The sequence below is a fragment of the Coloeus monedula genome (genome assembly GCF_965178545.1).
Source record: "Coloeus monedula genome assembly, chromosome: 8".
Lineage (NCBI taxonomy): Eukaryota > Metazoa > Chordata > Aves > Passeriformes > Corvidae > Coloeus > Coloeus monedula.
Genome location: NC_138788.1, coordinates 19,411,082 through 19,427,883, shown reverse-complemented (window position 1 = coordinate 19,427,883; position 16,802 = coordinate 19,411,082). Strand labels below are relative to the sequence as shown.

General features: G+C 45.6%; 1 protein-coding gene across 4 annotated transcripts in view; it reads left to right on the top strand.

Moving 5' to 3' along the window:
* The window catches only part of PAX2 (paired box 2), a gene marked incomplete at both ends in the record, with an annotated part of 84,416 nt that overhangs the window by 46,063 nt on the left and 21,551 nt on the right, over positions 1-16,802 (top strand). For all 4 annotated transcript variants that reach the window (XM_082286087.1, XM_082286086.1, XM_082286089.1 and 1 more), the window contains 2 exons: positions 11,855-12,030; positions 13,864-13,990. In XM_082286087.1, the coding sequence (XP_082142213.1) occupies positions 11,855-12,030; positions 13,864-13,990 (303 nt within the window). The remainder of the gene's footprint in view (positions 1-11,854; positions 12,031-13,863; positions 13,991-16,802) is intronic.

Below are 16,802 nucleotides of genomic sequence, written 5' to 3'. Positions count from 1 at the left end.
CAGTGCCTTGCATTCTCAGCCCTACACAGCGTTTTCAACAGGTGTAGAAATGTGCGCAGCAAGCAGACAGAGAGGTGTGAGTACAAATATTATGTATTCATAGCTATAGCACACGTAGCTGACTGCGCCAGGACCTGACTGACTCACAGAGGTACACAACAGAGCTCAGAATAAGATGCAAGAATAAGCACTTCAGCTTAGAGACTGAGAGGGCCAGATTTCTCTGCAGTGCAACTCCATTGAACGCAAGTAAAGGATGCCTGTAGAGATATTTTTGTCTAAGACAAACACTGGACATTACTTCCACACAGGCCTGTTGTCTTCTGATTCCCTCTTGTTGCTCTTTCCTGCCACAGTCTTTCTCACACGCTTACTTCTGCTATCACTGCTGCTGTGGCTCCTTGGACAGCACATGTACAGTATAGACACATACCACACACATACACACGTAGGCACTCAGCCACATGCTGGTGCCACCCCAGGCACACATCTGTGACACTGGCAGCCTGACTATGCAAACTCACACCCCTGCAGACACAGCTTCTCCCCACCTGCTCTGGGAGGTCCCTTCAGTGGCTCCAAGCCCGCCTGCTGCGGAGCACACTGGCAGTCAGCTTTCTGAGCACCTTCTGGTGCTCTCTGCAGACAGCCTTGTAGGAACACACTGGATACCCCTGCTTTTTGGCCTGCTCACACAGCTGCATGTGTTTGGGGAGAAAATGTCCAAGCGGTGCTGTTTACATAAAGACTTGCACATACTAATGTGCAGGTCTTTGCTCACTAAGCATTCCACCTATACAAAACTGGACAGAAATCTTCACTAACATATTTTTCACCCCAGAAGGGTTTGATATGCCATGTTCAATCCATTCTCCTAACATTCATGAAAGGACTAAGCTTGCAGAGGGCAGTTATCCAGGTAGAAGAAAAATGGATCACAGTGGCTGTTTCTAGAAACCTGGTCTCCACATGCTCAGTGGTTGGAGTATGTGCCTTTCTTCAGCATTGGCTTGGCTCCTTAGATCTTCCTAAAACCTTATCCTCTTAACAAGAGCATCTGCCTCTCTGACATTCCCTGTGCCCCACACCGTGCACAGCACATGGCTGGGGAGCATCATCCCGCAGCTGGTGCTGGAAGACGGATCACGATCAGCGGAGGAATCGGCAGGCAGTGCCAGTAATTCAAACCATCCTGACCGTTCAGTGAACCTGAACCTGCTGACCTTGACAGCACTAGACAGCAGCGGCCTCAGGAATCCCAACCTTTAGAAAGGCGTTGGCTGGAGGATGGCTCCTGCTCTCTCCCTTTCTTCCTCTCTTTCTCTCCGTGATCATATCCAGCAGCCAAGGGGACCCAACAGTTAATCCCCAGTGCACCAATTAGCTCCTAATTTGTCTATCTCTGCACTCCCAAGTCTACATCAATGTAATGTTAAGCATTGCTTGCTGTTCATAGATGTAAATCATTCCTATAGAAGAGTGTCTTCTTGTGCTAAAGGAAAACACTAAGCACCTTGTTCTCAGTCAGGGCCAGAGAAACCCCTCCTCCCAAAATGGGAGCTGCTGCTGCTGCTGTTTGGAAGGAAAGCAGAAGCACTTTACTTCCCTAAGTGTAGTATCAGATCCTCTAGCTTTGTTTCACTGGATCCCAGGGGGAACAACAAGATCTCACCAAGCTATTATCCCGTGAGAATCTTGGTTGGATAGATGAGGGGCAAGGAGGCAATTTGATTGGAAGGGAGAAAGAAAGAAAAAACAGTGTGTTTAATTTTGTCACCAGACCTTGCATTAAAAAAAAATGCAGTTTGTGAACACTTTAGGATGCTTTCAGGAGGCACCGGATTTACTCCAACTATCTCTATAGCTGCCAAGCAAGACCTGAAAAACACAGCATTTTGTGCTGGCCTGCAGAGACTATGCAAGCTCTCGGATGTTGCATATGGAGGACAACTCTGTTAATAGTAGATGGCTGGAAAGAAGCAGTTACAGATACATATTTGTATCTATCTATTTACACACACCAGGCATGTCTGTCTTCTGTCTGTCTCCATCCATAACTCTTTGAAGGTGATTTTTCCAAGTGTCAATCATATAAAATAAAGGATGCTTTAAATAGGTGTCAAATGCAATTCATGCCCATCTTAAGGCCCTTTAAAATGTCAGAGTTTCGTTAAGGGGCCTAAAAATAATACCTAGATCCACATTTTCCTTTCACTTTTGCTTCATTCATCCAAGCATCCTACTGCTTACTTCCCAACAGGTTCAAGGTACAAAGTCCTCTTCCCACAGAGTTCAACAGCTACAGGAAAACACACAGGAGTACAGTGCCCGAACAGGAGCTAGGTCATGAGTATCATGGTTTCCATTTGGATGTGCATCAGGTCAGGACTTTTTCTCTCATTGGCCCTGCTTTTTTTTGGGAGCTCAGAGGAGCTATTCTGTTTTTAAGCTAGGTGGTCTGCATTGGAACAGATTTGTAGATATCTGATTAAACCTTAATGAGGTGGTTATTGTGTATGAAATGTCCATCAATTCTTGAGTGCCTTCTACTGCTCTCTTAAATGCTCTAGAAAAGGCTGTTATAAAGGACAGGAATAATTCCATGCCTGGTTTCCCAAAGGACCTGTTGTTCTTTTGCTTTGGCTTTTGGCATCTAGTCTGAGAAGAGGTAGGCCTTGAATAGAAGGGTTGACTTTCCAAGAAGATCAGAACTGTTCTAGAGTTTGGGACAACTTTACTAAATCCCAGCAAATGAAAAACAATAGTCCACTAGCTAATCCTCAAGGCTACTTATGGCTCTTCTCTGCACAGACCTCACTTGTTTGTGAAATTGATTGCTGCCCATGACTGGGTCCTCTCTTGTTTGGAGACTACCTTTTGCAATTTGGAGCATATCTCCAATATACATTTTATAGAGGTCACATCAGTATAGGTTCCTTCATATACCAGTAACGGCCTTTACATGACCTCATGCAGAAAGACGACAAATTATTCTTCTAATAATCTACAATTATTATAGGAATGAGCATTCAAAAAAAAAAAAAAAAAGAGGTTTGCATGGTGACATTTCAAGCAGATTGCTGCCTATTGCAAGTCCGTAGCTGTTTTATTGCATGGCATTTCACAGTTATCCATCCTGTATCATATGTTGTATATTAACCTTCCCATTCTTAAGATCTCATTTTCTACTGAAATGTGGCTGACTCTCAGGTGGACCATGGCAGATGTTGAACAATACAGAGCATCAACTGTGAAATTTTGCTGTGCCATGTCCAAATGAAACCACAGGAGAATTAAGATATGCTGTGGGTAATCACTCAGGCTGGATTTTGTTCAGGACAGCCAGGTTAATGTCTGCACTCTTGCAAAAAATGCCATGGGAATTTTAATGACTGTGAGTGATTGGAGCCTTTGTTTTATAGCATGTCAAAAATGGCAGCTCTAAAAACACTCTGCTTGAATACTGGTTTAGTGCTGACTCAGAGGAGCTTCCAATAACATGATTCACGAGTAGCTGGCTCAGGGGCAGGTACAGACTCCTTTGACTAGTGAGGTTAAGGTAAAAGTGTGTATGAGGGGAAAATACGTGGAATGAAAGGAAGGGAAAGTATAGAGCAAGAGAAACAGAAGCAAAGGCAGTATTAAGAGGCGTATGCATGGGGGACCAAGCCAATGGAACTCAGCAGGCTAAAGAGGAATTCATATTTTCTAGACTGTTCATTAGAGGTCTGATCTGACCCTGATCTGCTGAGTCTTTGTGCCGGTGTCCTCTCAGTGCTCTCCGCTGGAATCTCAGGGATTCCCAGAAGCTGGGAGATGGAACTGGATGGTGACAGTCCAGCTCTGTGCTCCCTGCCTTGTCTCTAGCAGTCCTGATAGCAGTGTTGATTTGCATGTCAGGCAAAGCACTGCTTGAGAAAAAAAAAAAAAAACAAACCCTCCAAGTGTGGCGGTGTCAGCGCTCGCTGTTGTTCGACAGTGTAAAATTAAATTAATAAAGCCCCCAACACAGGAAAACATAACAGGAAATTAATGGCCTTTACTGTCGCTCTGATGCAGTCATTTGCAACCCTGCTTTCCGCACCAAAGACTTCATAAATGCAAGCAGTTTCTCTAAACAAGCATAGTTAGGGCTGCATGCGATGTAATTTTTTGTGTTGCTTCTGTCCTTTGGAGCTAACAAAAGCCACCCTTTTTTATATGCTCACCAAGGGGGATCCTGCCAAGGAGTAGCTCCCTAAGAAACATGCTTAGGAAGATGAGAGAAGAGAGCTAAGTCATGCCAATGATGCTAAGAACATTGTCTGCTCTGGCAGAGGGAAAGCATAGCTTCTGAAGCCCTGCTTCCCTGCAGCAGCAGCAGCAGCAGCAGCAGCAGCTGTCCCCGAGGGCACTGCACTAAAGGAAATGTTGTGGACACCACAACAGCATAAATCAGGATAACCCATCTGATTACTTTTAGGATGTGTAAATCAGTATAACCACTGAATGCAAGAGGCTTACAGATTTACACTGACCAGAGGATCTGGCTCACTGTGTGAGAGTGCCGATTACTACTCTGTCAACATAAACAAAGCCAGTGTACTGGATCCTGGAGCCAGCTGCATTTCTATTTGTCTAACAGTTAAACCTAATAGCACTAGTAAGAGATACTGGACCTAGGAAACTACTACCTAGGCTAACACCCCTCACCTGCACACCCACACGTGCTGTAGTGCACGTTGTATACACACCTGAGACAGCTGCTTGCATCCTAACACCTGGAAAGACTTTTGCAGCCATTGTCAGTAAGGCTGGATGTGCTTATTATTACTATCCAACACAGACTTAGTTTCCCAGATGCTCTTGTCCAAATTTGCAATCATACACTTAGATACAGTAGTAAATACATATGATTTTCATATGCATATACACACTCACTTCCTTAAATGCATTTTGCATGCTCCCATGATAATCCAAGACAGATCTGAGCACATACTTCATTACACACACAATTTGCACAATTACTACATTTGCACACACAATTCATTACATTTACATTCTCATTGAGCACTACCATTTTTGCTCATGTAAGCCCTGTATTGGAGCTGCACTGCCTATCCCTGCTCCATCTAGGGTACTCAGTCATACAAAACTCCTGTCTTAAAAGCACTGCTGTCAGGCACCAGCACACATCTCACTCTTCCTCAGTCTGGCACACTCACTTCCCTGCATGAGCAGCCTTCCTTACTCACCAATTCCTCATGTGAGCTATACTCTCATTTCAAAATGTAAAATCCCTTTGTTTCTGAGCCTTTCTGCTCTAAGTAAGGAATACACACTGTCTATGTGTTGCTGACACACTTAAATTACAGAGACACATGGACCAGCACAGTACTATCAATTAGTATACTGAAATTCAGGCTTGTGGATTCCCTTGAGGCAAATGGGCACAGGAATCTGAACAACTGTGGAGTTCATGAAGGCTGATGCACTTCCTTGAGGTGATAATCTTCCAGTATTTATCTCCTACTATCCCTATTTCTGCAGGATACTGTACATAACCTGAACTTGTACTGTATCTTCTTTCACCATCGCAGCATAGATCCCTGATAACATTCCTTCTCTATGCATTCCTGAACCTTGCCAGCCCCTTCCGTGCTCCGTCATCTCTAGTCTGCACTCACTTAGGATCCTCCCCACCTGAATTTGAGGTTCATCTTTCTCCACACCAGTTCAGTTATCACAATCAAAGCACTCAAAATTCTTGCAACACTACTACATGCTGCAACTCAGAACTGACCCATCTAGAGATGACATCTTCTTTCACACTGCCTAAAAGACCGCAAAAATTCTCATGGAAGGAAGCGTAACCCAAAATTTACAGCCTTCCTTTTCCAAATCCTACTGAGTAGGGCAAGAAAGTTACACAGGTGAAAAGATCACCGGGTTAGAGCTGCCACTCCTTGCACTTGTCCTTACTGGGGGGAGTACGGTATTAGTTTACTAATTATTGAGGATGCAGTGTCTCTAGAAACATTGTGACAGCTAGACTGGATCAGCTTGTGTCGACCAGGACCTGAGTACCAGACACTTCTGGCCATCTGAAAATGTGTGATCCACTACCTCAGGAGAAGGTCTTTGTCCTTGATCTTTCTCTTGGCTGGGGGTCAGTTCAGACACAGATGCAGGAGGGCTGTTATTCCCAGTGGGAGCTTGAGACCAGGGTTTGAAGCACAGGTCTGATAGTGCTGGGGTCCTTTGCAGACCCACACTGAATGCAACACAAGGGTCTGCACAGGGCTGGCTGCTGTGAATGACAAGCACTGGCTATCGATCGCGTTCTGAACTCGGCCCAGCCGATAGAAGGTAATTAATGACTCCATTTGCCTCAGTACCGAGGAGAACAATTGAGTTTGAAACTGCAACAACTGGCAGTGTGGGGAAAGGCCCCCCGGGATGGCCAGGAAAGCTGTCTGACAGGCCCAGGCTGCATGGGGACACAGGAACACATCAGAGGGGGAAAAAAGAGAAGGGAAATCGGAAAAAGAGAAAGAGCAGTCTTAACACAAAAGTGTGACTTGGGAAGGGGAAGCACATGTAGCCACAAATGCTCGGAGAGTGGGAGAGGCATGCTCTGAGTTAAGCACCCCAGCAGGGATGGTGCAGCAGGCTGCAAGAGAGGACAGGGCTGCCTTGCTGGTGCAGAGGGACAGCATTGCAGCAGCCGGCTCAGCACCACTGCATCAGAGAGTTGTGCTTTTCTCAGAGCCTTTGATAATTAGATGGGTTCTGCTGTGTCACCTGGCTGGCAGTTCTCATGCCAGTCACACTCGTTTTTATTATGACTGTGATTTTTATTGGTAGAGCCGCTAGGCCCCAGCTGAGATCAGGGCCCCACAACGCTGCAGGCAGACATGTCATGGGGATGGTAACAGCCCCTTCCCCAAAAGAGAGCAGTATCTCCATATTTGTGTGGCAGCTGCACAGCTTCTCATGACCTTCCTCCATGTTTCTGTGCCACAAAGGTCTCCCTATGTCAGCAATACTTCTGAGTCATTTGTTGAGATGGTCCTGTCCCACCCTGAGCAAGAGTTCTGTCTGTCACTTGTAGCCAGGGAAGTAACTGTATTATGCTGCTCTGTGCTACTTGTCCATTATGGTGTCTTTGTGGCTTCCAGACCTGGGAATGTCTCTTTGTTTTGGAATTATTTAATGGACATATTCCCTGTGTCAGATGCAGTTAAGGTTGTTCTGATGTTCTTTGGCACAGTATTTCTTTGTTATCTGTCAGGATACTTCTGTGACACCCATGGAGCATTTCTATATCTTGTGTTGAGGGTTTACACTGAACATTTGCTGTGTGTACTCCCTCAGCTGCCCCTCAGGAGAAGAGAGATTTCCTGTCACATGTGCAAGGCCTGATCACACTGACAGCAATTGTGCTCTTTTGTGAGGGACACAGTGACTGAGGCCATGGTTCACCTCTCAAGCTGTTTGTTAAGATTCTCATGATTTAAAAGAGGTTTCTCTTGCCACTAAAAGGGAACTGGGAAAGGTGGTGGTGCTTCCTATTGGTACAGTTACTGCAGTTACCTAGGTGGCAGCCCCAGACTCATCCTGCAGTTGAAGCTTCACTTTACCCCTTTGAATAGCACCCCTTCCAATATCTGCTTTCTTGGCAAATCCCTGTCCCTTAAGCTTTTACTCCTAGCACTGTTGTTCATCAATTGAAGTGACTGTTGCCCACCACAGTGCCATTCCTCGTGGGATCTGCTAGTCTTTCCCAATTCAAATTTTCCCCATAAGCCCCTTCTTCACTAGCACCCACAGCCCTTTGATGGACCGTGTCTCTTCCCCAAAGTCCTCTGTGGTCTTTTCTGCCACCTTTGCTATATCCATGTGGCTGTCAGCTCTCATACTTTGTGTATTACACTATTTGAAGCTTCTCCGCATGGTCCAGCTCACAGTCATACATTCAGATGAGAATTGCAACTTTGATCTAAAACCAGATATAAGTGTCTGGCCCTTGCAGTTTCAGGAAAAAAATGAAAACACATCCTCTATAGGTTTTGACACCAGAAAACAAACACAGGGGATTTACAATCATTTGGTTTTGAAGAAAATAAAATGATCTGTGACTATGAATGCCTCAATGTTAGCAACACAAGACATACAAATCTGTCATTCACGAACATCTCTGTGAAACCTTCTCTGCCTCATAAGTAAAATATATATGTACAATTCATATAATTGCTCTGTGAAATTTGGGATTCATGCGTCCTATCATTATTAAGCCCAATACTACTGCAAGCTGTTTAGACAAGATCCACCTCAAGGTACCCTACAGGCCTCTGTCAAAAGTTTCTTTGCTTTTGTAAATTTTAAAGCCTAGGTCAGGGCAGAGTGGCCCACCCCTTCCTTCCTCCCTCTTCCCCTCAGGAATTTCCACCTAAACTAAAGCACTGTCTTTCTCCTTACAACTTTTCCACCCCTCTCTATTCATTTGCTCGCTTTGATCATTCTTATTTCTTCTTCAACCCCATTCTTTACCCTTATCTTTCTTTCATCCTTATCTTTCATTTCCCATAGACTATACAGATCCTCACTCATCAGCTGGTCCTGAGTTTCCCAAATATACATACACGCTTATGTGTGCTCATGCACACACACACACACTGACACAAATAAATAAATAAATAGAAAGGTCAGTGAGCAGAGCAGCAATAACCCCTAAAACAGTACTATCAGAGGGACATGATTGATCAATTGAATTCCATAGCGGCTCAAAAATGTGGGATTAAGTAGTGTATTATACGCACAATGAGTTGAGGCATGATGTTCATTTCAAGTTCATTTCGCCAGCCCTCTGCCACCAGATCAGGCAATCAATAGGGGCAGCAGATATCATATATCACCTCTCTCCGTGCTAGGCAGAGAGCACCATAATCTCTCGCAAATTTAGAGTGACAGATTTGTCAAGATCTGAAGGGCCCCTGAATAAATGAAGGAAAAGAGACTCTTACAGCGACTCAAGAAAGCTGTGATTTCAGCTTCTTCACACAAAGGCATGGCCTGTGCACACATGGAAGACACATGTGCTCAGGGCTCTGAAGGCAGACAGAATTGCAAATACATGTGCATGTGTGCACAAATCTGTGTAACCACCCAGGGCAACTCACTAAGGGTAAAATCTGATTTAATGACAATCAGTGAAAGTTTTACTGTACACCTGTCCACTCACACCAAACACCATGCAGAGTATAGGGCTGCCATCCTTGAAAATCAGATATAGTCAAAACCAGCAACCAGAGACAAATGCCTGGTCAGGCATGTACTGTGATGCAGAATCTAAAGAATACCAGAATAATTATCTACTGCAATAATACCCATGTGTATTAGCATCATGGTGTGTACAATCATGCACACTGACTGACACATGTGGAAAAATCCTCAAAGGCAAACAGCTTCACGGGCTGCAGACAGGTTGAGGCTGATACAGAAACATTTTTTTCTGAGTCTGGACCCAGGAGTTCTGTGCCAGCTTTCTGCAGGGAAGACCAGAATTCTCTTAGTCCTCCAGAAAGCCACCCCCTGAAGAAACAGCCCAGTCCATCTAAAACATGAAAACTGTAGTGACCCACACAGTGTGCAGTCCACCAAGCCTGATCTTTGCTTTGTTTTCTTAGTCAAATCTGTAATGAACTTCAGATTTCAGGAAATTGATAACTTTCTCTTGTGCAAATAAGCCTGGGGAGAGGAGAAAACTCCAGGGATCAGTGCCAGTAAACAGCCTTACTCTGACTTGGGGTGGAAAAGAAAGAGAGAAGAGGCTGCTCGAGGGAAGGCTGCTGGCAGGGACAAATCAATATGTAATATTTTCTATGGTCTTGTGAGTGGTACTGTACTACGCTACTGTATATAATGTACTATTGATTATATCATATCGTATAATCACCTATAAACGGATATATCTCATAGCCAGAAGGCAGCAGGCTCAGTTGTAACTCTCAGGCACCAGTTGGGCATTAACTGTGCCAGGAAAATACCATCTTGGCACCATCCGTGAGCTAGAAGAGGAAGCAGCAGAGTGCCATTGTTCTGGATGCTGCACAGTGAATGTCACTCCAGGCTCCTGGGAGCATCATGTGTCCATGAGCACCTTGTGATTGCATGGAGGAAGGAAAAGGTCTATACAGAACCCTCGAGCAATTTCTTGACAGACAGCAGGTTTCTGAGATTCACAGACTAGAGACCACTGAGAAAGGCTTAAGTATGACGCATATTAGTGAAAAACCAGGAAGATAATTGCAGCACAAGAGGAAGAACCTGATCTTAGGTTAGTCAGGGTGATAGGGCAGTCAGACTTGTGTCTGATGAAGCCCAGTAGGTAGGGATGGAGAGTATGGAGGTATATCAGCATGGATGATGCAGGGAATTATAACCAGGCCTAACCTATATATATATATATATATAAAACACCTATATATAACCTAACCAAAGTTAGGCTGAGATGTGACAGCAGAAAGATACTCAGCACAGTTGGAGGAGATTATAATGAGCAGATTTGCCTCAGATGAGATGAGGGATTATGACAGAGGAAGATTCACTTCAGCTGGGACAGGAGGTTATAACAGACAGACTCACCTTGGATGTGACAGATGCTAATAGCAGGAGACTCACTGGAGATAAAAAGGGGTTATAACAGAGAAAAATGCACCTCATCTGAATTGGGAGATAACAGGGGAAAAAAACCCAAACCAAACCCATATAGGTGATCAGATGGTTTATCACAGGAAAAGATTCACTTCGGATGGGGCAGGGCATTTATAACAGACTCACAGCAGAGGGGATGAGTGGGCTATAAGAGATGTGGGATGGCACAACAGAAACAGAGACACCCTGAAACATGGCAGGAGACACTGCTGTGAAATTGGACTGTGTCAGAGGACTGTTGTAGGGACAGAGATGCACTTATAGGGAAGCTTCTACCAGAAGGCAGCTATATTCCTAGTAAGAACAAAGGAATACCAGGAAGGTAGATTCCCACTGAACAGGACTAGGTTTTGTAACACAATAATTCATTTTGGATAAGAAGGGAGACTGGCAGAGACAAAGATTCATCTCATTTTGGAGGGAGTTTTATAACAGATAATTTATAACAGGTCATGATAAATCACAAGCTACACATAGGTGAATAGGACAGAAACCAACATTTTTTGGATGGGACAGCTGCCCCACAGGGAGAGATTGGTCTGTGGTCAAACATGGAGTCAGAAACCAGATTTTCCTGTTATCTAAGGGGGATGAAAGACTCATCTAGGACATGATCAGATGAGAAGGAAATTACAAGAGTGATAGCTGCTCATGGGACTGGGGAGCTACAACAGAGACTGGCTCCCCTCCAAGCTGTAAGAGAGACTCTTTCCCATTGCAGGCTTCCTCAGTTGTCTCCAGTACAGCCCATCCTCAGCACTCTTGTTTCTCTGTGAACTGCCTCTCCAGTGGTCTTCTAGCGATGCTAATCGCTTTGCTTTGCTCCCATTTTATGCTCAGCAGTGGAGATTTGGCAATTTTTAACACCGAAAATCAGCGGAACCGAAACTCATCTCTGAGCTAAGCACTATTCTCCACAGCCTCACTCATCCTGGGCAGGAGAGTCCCACAGAACCCACTGGAGCAGCCTGGCCACTCCATCGGAGAGGAGGGGGCTCCTCTTGGATCCCTGCAGCCTCCTCTTCCCTCAGGAGTGGCACAGCTACCTGGGTGGAGGCAGAGAGCCTCATTCTTTCTCACTCTGTCCTTGTCCTGCATCCATTACCAATTCAAGCCAGGGTGGTGCTAACTCCCTGTTTTCTCTGTCTGTGCCCTGCAGATGTATCCGAGGGCTCAGTTCCCAATGGAGATTCCCAGAGCAGCGTGGACAGTTTGCGGAAGCACCTTCGTGGCGACACTTTCACCCAGCAGCAGCTGGAAGCTTTAGATCGAGTTTTTGAGCGTCCTTCTTACCCTGACGTCTTTCAAACATCAGAGCACATCAAATCTGAGCAGGTGAGGGCTTGGCCTGGTAATGGGAACCCACAGGCACTGAGAGGATGATGGCAGGGAGATTCCCTCACCAAAATCCCTCTCCTCCTCTCCACCCCTTGTTCTGACACTGACCTGTTAGTGCACGTACCTTTTACAGCTCTGTCTGGTTGTAACTATATCACTGTGCTGATACTCGTGTATACACAGGCTTTACCTCCTCTCGTGAACTGGCTGTATACATGCACACTGTGCTCTCCTCTGTCCCCGTAACATCTTTTCCCTCTGCACGCACACCTGTCTGTATGCAAGCCTGTTCTTGCCATGAACATGCCTACACCCTCATGCATGTTCACTGGCATGCAGCACTGCACAGAAACTCCTGCACACTGAGATCCCACTGGTGACCAGCGAGCCACAGGGTTTGGTTTTAATGGATCATTTTCCTTCATGGCCCAAGGCTGAGACTTGACTCCCATCTCCAACATAGTTTTCCACACTTCTGCAGCTCTGCCCACCTTTTCTTTACTCCCCCGCTCTCCCGGCCTTTTATCCCAAAAGCTGTTTGTCTTAATAAAATGAAAATCAAAAGTCTTTTTAAACCGCCCCAAGCCATAAACCAACAAAGGAAGAGAAGGAGAGGCTGGCTGTGGACTCCCTTCATCCCAGAGTCCCTGGGTTTATTACAATGAATAACCTTTATTTACTTTCATTAGACTATTAAGCACCAGCACAGTCATTTTTCCCCCTGAAACTCTGAGCAGGGCCCATAAAGCAAATCCAAAGCCTAATTGAGTTCATTTTAATTTCTCTCCGATCACAGCGAATTACTCTGGTGATAAATCAGGGGGCAGGCTCACCCCCAGTAGAAGGCCTAATTTGCAGCTAATTACAAAACTGATTTCTACAGGAAGATCAATACAAGAAGGAATTGGAAATGACTAGGCAGTCCTAGCCAAGCAGGGACAGGGGCGGGGAGGGGGCAGTATGCGTGGAGCCTGCTGGAGGAGGGGAAGATGTGGGGAGGGGGTTGGGGAAGTGCATGGAAAAAAACGGAGGAGAAAGAGCAGAAAATCAGTTTTAATTTAACGTAATATTAATCAGAGCAACTTTTCCTGCTGTTTTGTAGCCTTCCTGGTTTCTCCAGCTCCCGCGTCTGGTCTGGAGGCTGCCACAATAAAAAGGCAATTACCAGAGCCTTTCGGACAGGACACCCTTTCAGATTCAATGGCTCTCCCCCTCCCACCCTTCTGTTAGCCATGTGGCTCCCCCCTCCCCAATTTCATACCCCAATGCACAGAGTGACAGAGGCAGCGGATGAGGCTTTGTTTCTAAAAAGCTAGGACAGAGGTAACAGTGGAGGGGAGGCAAGCGACCCAGGCAGAGACCCTGGAGACAGTGGGATAACACTGGCTGCTTCCTACAGCCCGCCTGTCCTAGTCATGTCATTGTAGTCCTATGCCCCAGCTGTCCTTGTCATCAGGGCAAACACCTCCCATCTCCACTCAGCCAAGAGGAGGGGATGTGGATTTCCCCTTTCTTTTCCCCTGGGCAGACACAGACAGCCATCCCCACAGCACTGAACGAAGGTTCAGCCATACCACAGATAACAGGCCAGATTCCTCACCCCTCTTCCCCTTCACAGCACCAAGCAGGCGGGTGGGACAGTTCATCCTAGGATGCCCTGCCCTCATCCTCCTCAACCCTCTTGTCACTTCATCTTCTCCATTTCCTCCTCCTCCTCCTCTTCCATCTGTGCAGGGGTTTGCATCTCTACTCTTCCTCCCCCCCATCTGTACACCCTTCCCTTTCTCCCATCGCATCAATAGCGAGCTGTCTTTCTCCTCTCTTCCCCAGGGTAATGAGTACTCCCTCCCAGCTCTGACCCCTGGTCTCGATGAAGTCAAATCAAGTCTATCCACCTCTGCTAACCCAGACCTGGGGACAAATGTGTCAGGACCCCAGACGTACCCTGTGGTGACCGGTAAGCTGCCTGACCAAACAGCAAAACCAAGCTTTTTATTTATTTCCCTCATCACCATTAGCTTCTGCTTTTTCTGCTAATGCAAGATACCCCTCTGTGGCAAACAAGGACAGAGACAGAAAGACTGTGGAGAACATAAGAGCTCAAAAGAAGTTTGAAATTCAGAGTGTTGGCAGTTTTGGGTACACTTAGATGTGTCCAGGTGTGACTCAAAGACAGGCAAACCCAGACGTGAATCACGAACTTGTGTGCCCAGATGGGGCTTAGGGTTGGATGCTGGTGGAGGACAAATATGTCCAAATGCGTACTGTGATTTTTTTCCTTTGTATCTGAGAACAACAGGGTCATAGCTTACCCATTACCTCCACTTGGTTTTCTTTTGGAGAAATAATAATTTAAGTTTTATTCAGCCCTGGCATTTGGAAGGGGCATTTGCAAATTAAATACCAAGATCTGCTGAACTGTGAATGCTAAACTCCCTCCTGCTTAAGCCCATGAGTCTCTAATGAAAGCTGGCAAAAAAATTTGTTCGCAGCCTTTCCTCATGTGTGGGCACATATAAACTCAGATATGTCTGAGAGAGTAGAAACTGTGAGCAAGCACATGACAGCAGACAAATCTGGATGCAGAGAAATAGGAGGCAATCTCTGTGCAGATGCATCACTGAAACTTCCTTTTTGCTGGTGGCACGTGCAGAACCTGAGTGGCACAGCTTGGCCTGGGGCCACAGGTCACTCCCACACTGTCCTGATACTGGTGTTAGACTGCCGGTCCTGTGTGTGTCTAGAGCCATAAGGAAGTATTCTGATGCCACGGCCCTTCTTCTCAAGGCTTTAGTTGCCATCTGTGGCTGCTCACACAGCTACCATAGACTTGAACATCTCCTCCTGGGTAGCTAAAGAGGCTGCAAGGCTCAAGTGACTTGCCCCTGTTTGGTATATCCCCCTTTCTTGACAACTTCTCTAGCCCCTCTAGAAACCTCACGGCAGAAGTTGAGAAACAACTCAAGACAAAGAGGTCTCAGTCCTGTTAGCAAGGGAAGAAGCTTCTTGTCCCTTGACCAAAACAGTCCTCTGATGGCACAGAATCAAGAGCACTGGAGTTTGTATCTCATTTTTCTCTTGCAGAAGCCCCAGCTAATAGCCCCCAATGTCAAAGCAGCTCATGGCTGAGGCAGGCAATCATTGCTTGTTCAGCAAGCACTGACCAAGAGCATATTGTTGCACGCAACTTTTGGCTACCAAGAACTTTGGGACCAGGCAGGATTAGTAACAGTTAACTCAAACACAGAGAATATCCAGTGTGAGGTCTGCAAAATCTTTTGGAGAACATGGGAGATGAACTACATTATTCAGGAAGTGTCTAGAAAGCATGACATCCCCAGACCTTTTTCACGGCTTTTACAGCTATCAGGCTTGAGTCAGAATCCCTGTAGCCATGCAGTTTCTTAGCCAACCAGAAAAAAAAAAAAACGGCCTAGCTGTGGCAAAAGTGTTTTACTTTTCTTTGTATTTGCAAAACTCAGCTGGTGTTCATCTACTGTTCAGCAGATCCACATCTCTTACAGGAAATATCTTCTTGTCTTTGGGGAGCAAAGCCAGTAGGAGAGCAAGGCAAATCCCCACAGCTGAATGCAAAGGCGACATGTCTACAATCAGAGTTTAAGATTCAAAAGGACCATGAAAATAATTCTTTTTAGTCCTTTTCCCTAAGTGAAGATGGTGCATTCCAGCCTGTTAATGTGAGAGCAGGCTTCCTGAAGGCTGGGACACTACACAGGCCTTGGACATGACTCTCACAAGGGCACAGCAGGAGACAGATTTGGTCTCACAGAAGAGACTATAGGCCAAGACAAAAAATTTTCTTCATGTCCCCCCCAACCTGTGCCACCCCTACTCTGTTCCCTGCCACACTCCCAGCTCAGCTTGAGAACATCCCCATCTGATCCATCTGGATCCAAGAGTGAGAAAAGTTCATTTCAGACCCAGCTTGACATTCCCAGGTGGCAACTTAGCACTAACATCTCAATCTGTATGCGACATTTCAATCAGTGCAGAGTAACAAAAGCAGAACTATTAGCACTGGGAGCTGTTCACTGGTTGTAATGATGGAGAAACTCAGAAACTGGAAATGAAAAGGGGAAGAAAAAGCCCCTCAACACCCTGAAAGGCATCAAGGGAAGAGGGGCGGAGAATTTTTCCTCTACACTTAGGCCAGGATCCAATGTTTGGATTAATGGTGCCATTACCCAAGAAAAGACTTCAGATAATGCTCATTCTTAAAATGTTTTTGCTGGCAATTAAATGGTTGCAGGTATTGATCTTCATTGATCTGATGTTCTCAATTTGCATAATCTATTAAAGATGAATGATTCATGATACGTTTGCTATGGGGCTGGGCAATGCTTTCAGGAAGGACCAGAGAGGTGAGTAACTCAGTGCTGCCTCCTGATCTACCCCAGCTAGGAAATTAAGGAAGAGGCATGCAGATTTCTTTGGTACCACCCAGATCCTGCTCCCAGTGAAGGGATATTGGAGTAATAGTGAGTATTGAATTGCTGGCTGCCTCTTTTGCTGCTATGGTGTCATCCTCAGAATGCCTCTTACTTTTGTCCCAGGGCAGTCTGTGAATCCAGGTGATACCTGAAACAAATGTGAAACAAATCTATGCATTCAGGGTACAAATTCTGTGTGCAGTCACTTCAAAATGTAAGATTTAGAGCTTCAGTCTACAAGCAAGTCTCCCCAGGTTAGTCTTCCCAGACAGAAGAAAATATCGCTAGGTCTTTCCAAACCAAAGCTGTATGACACTA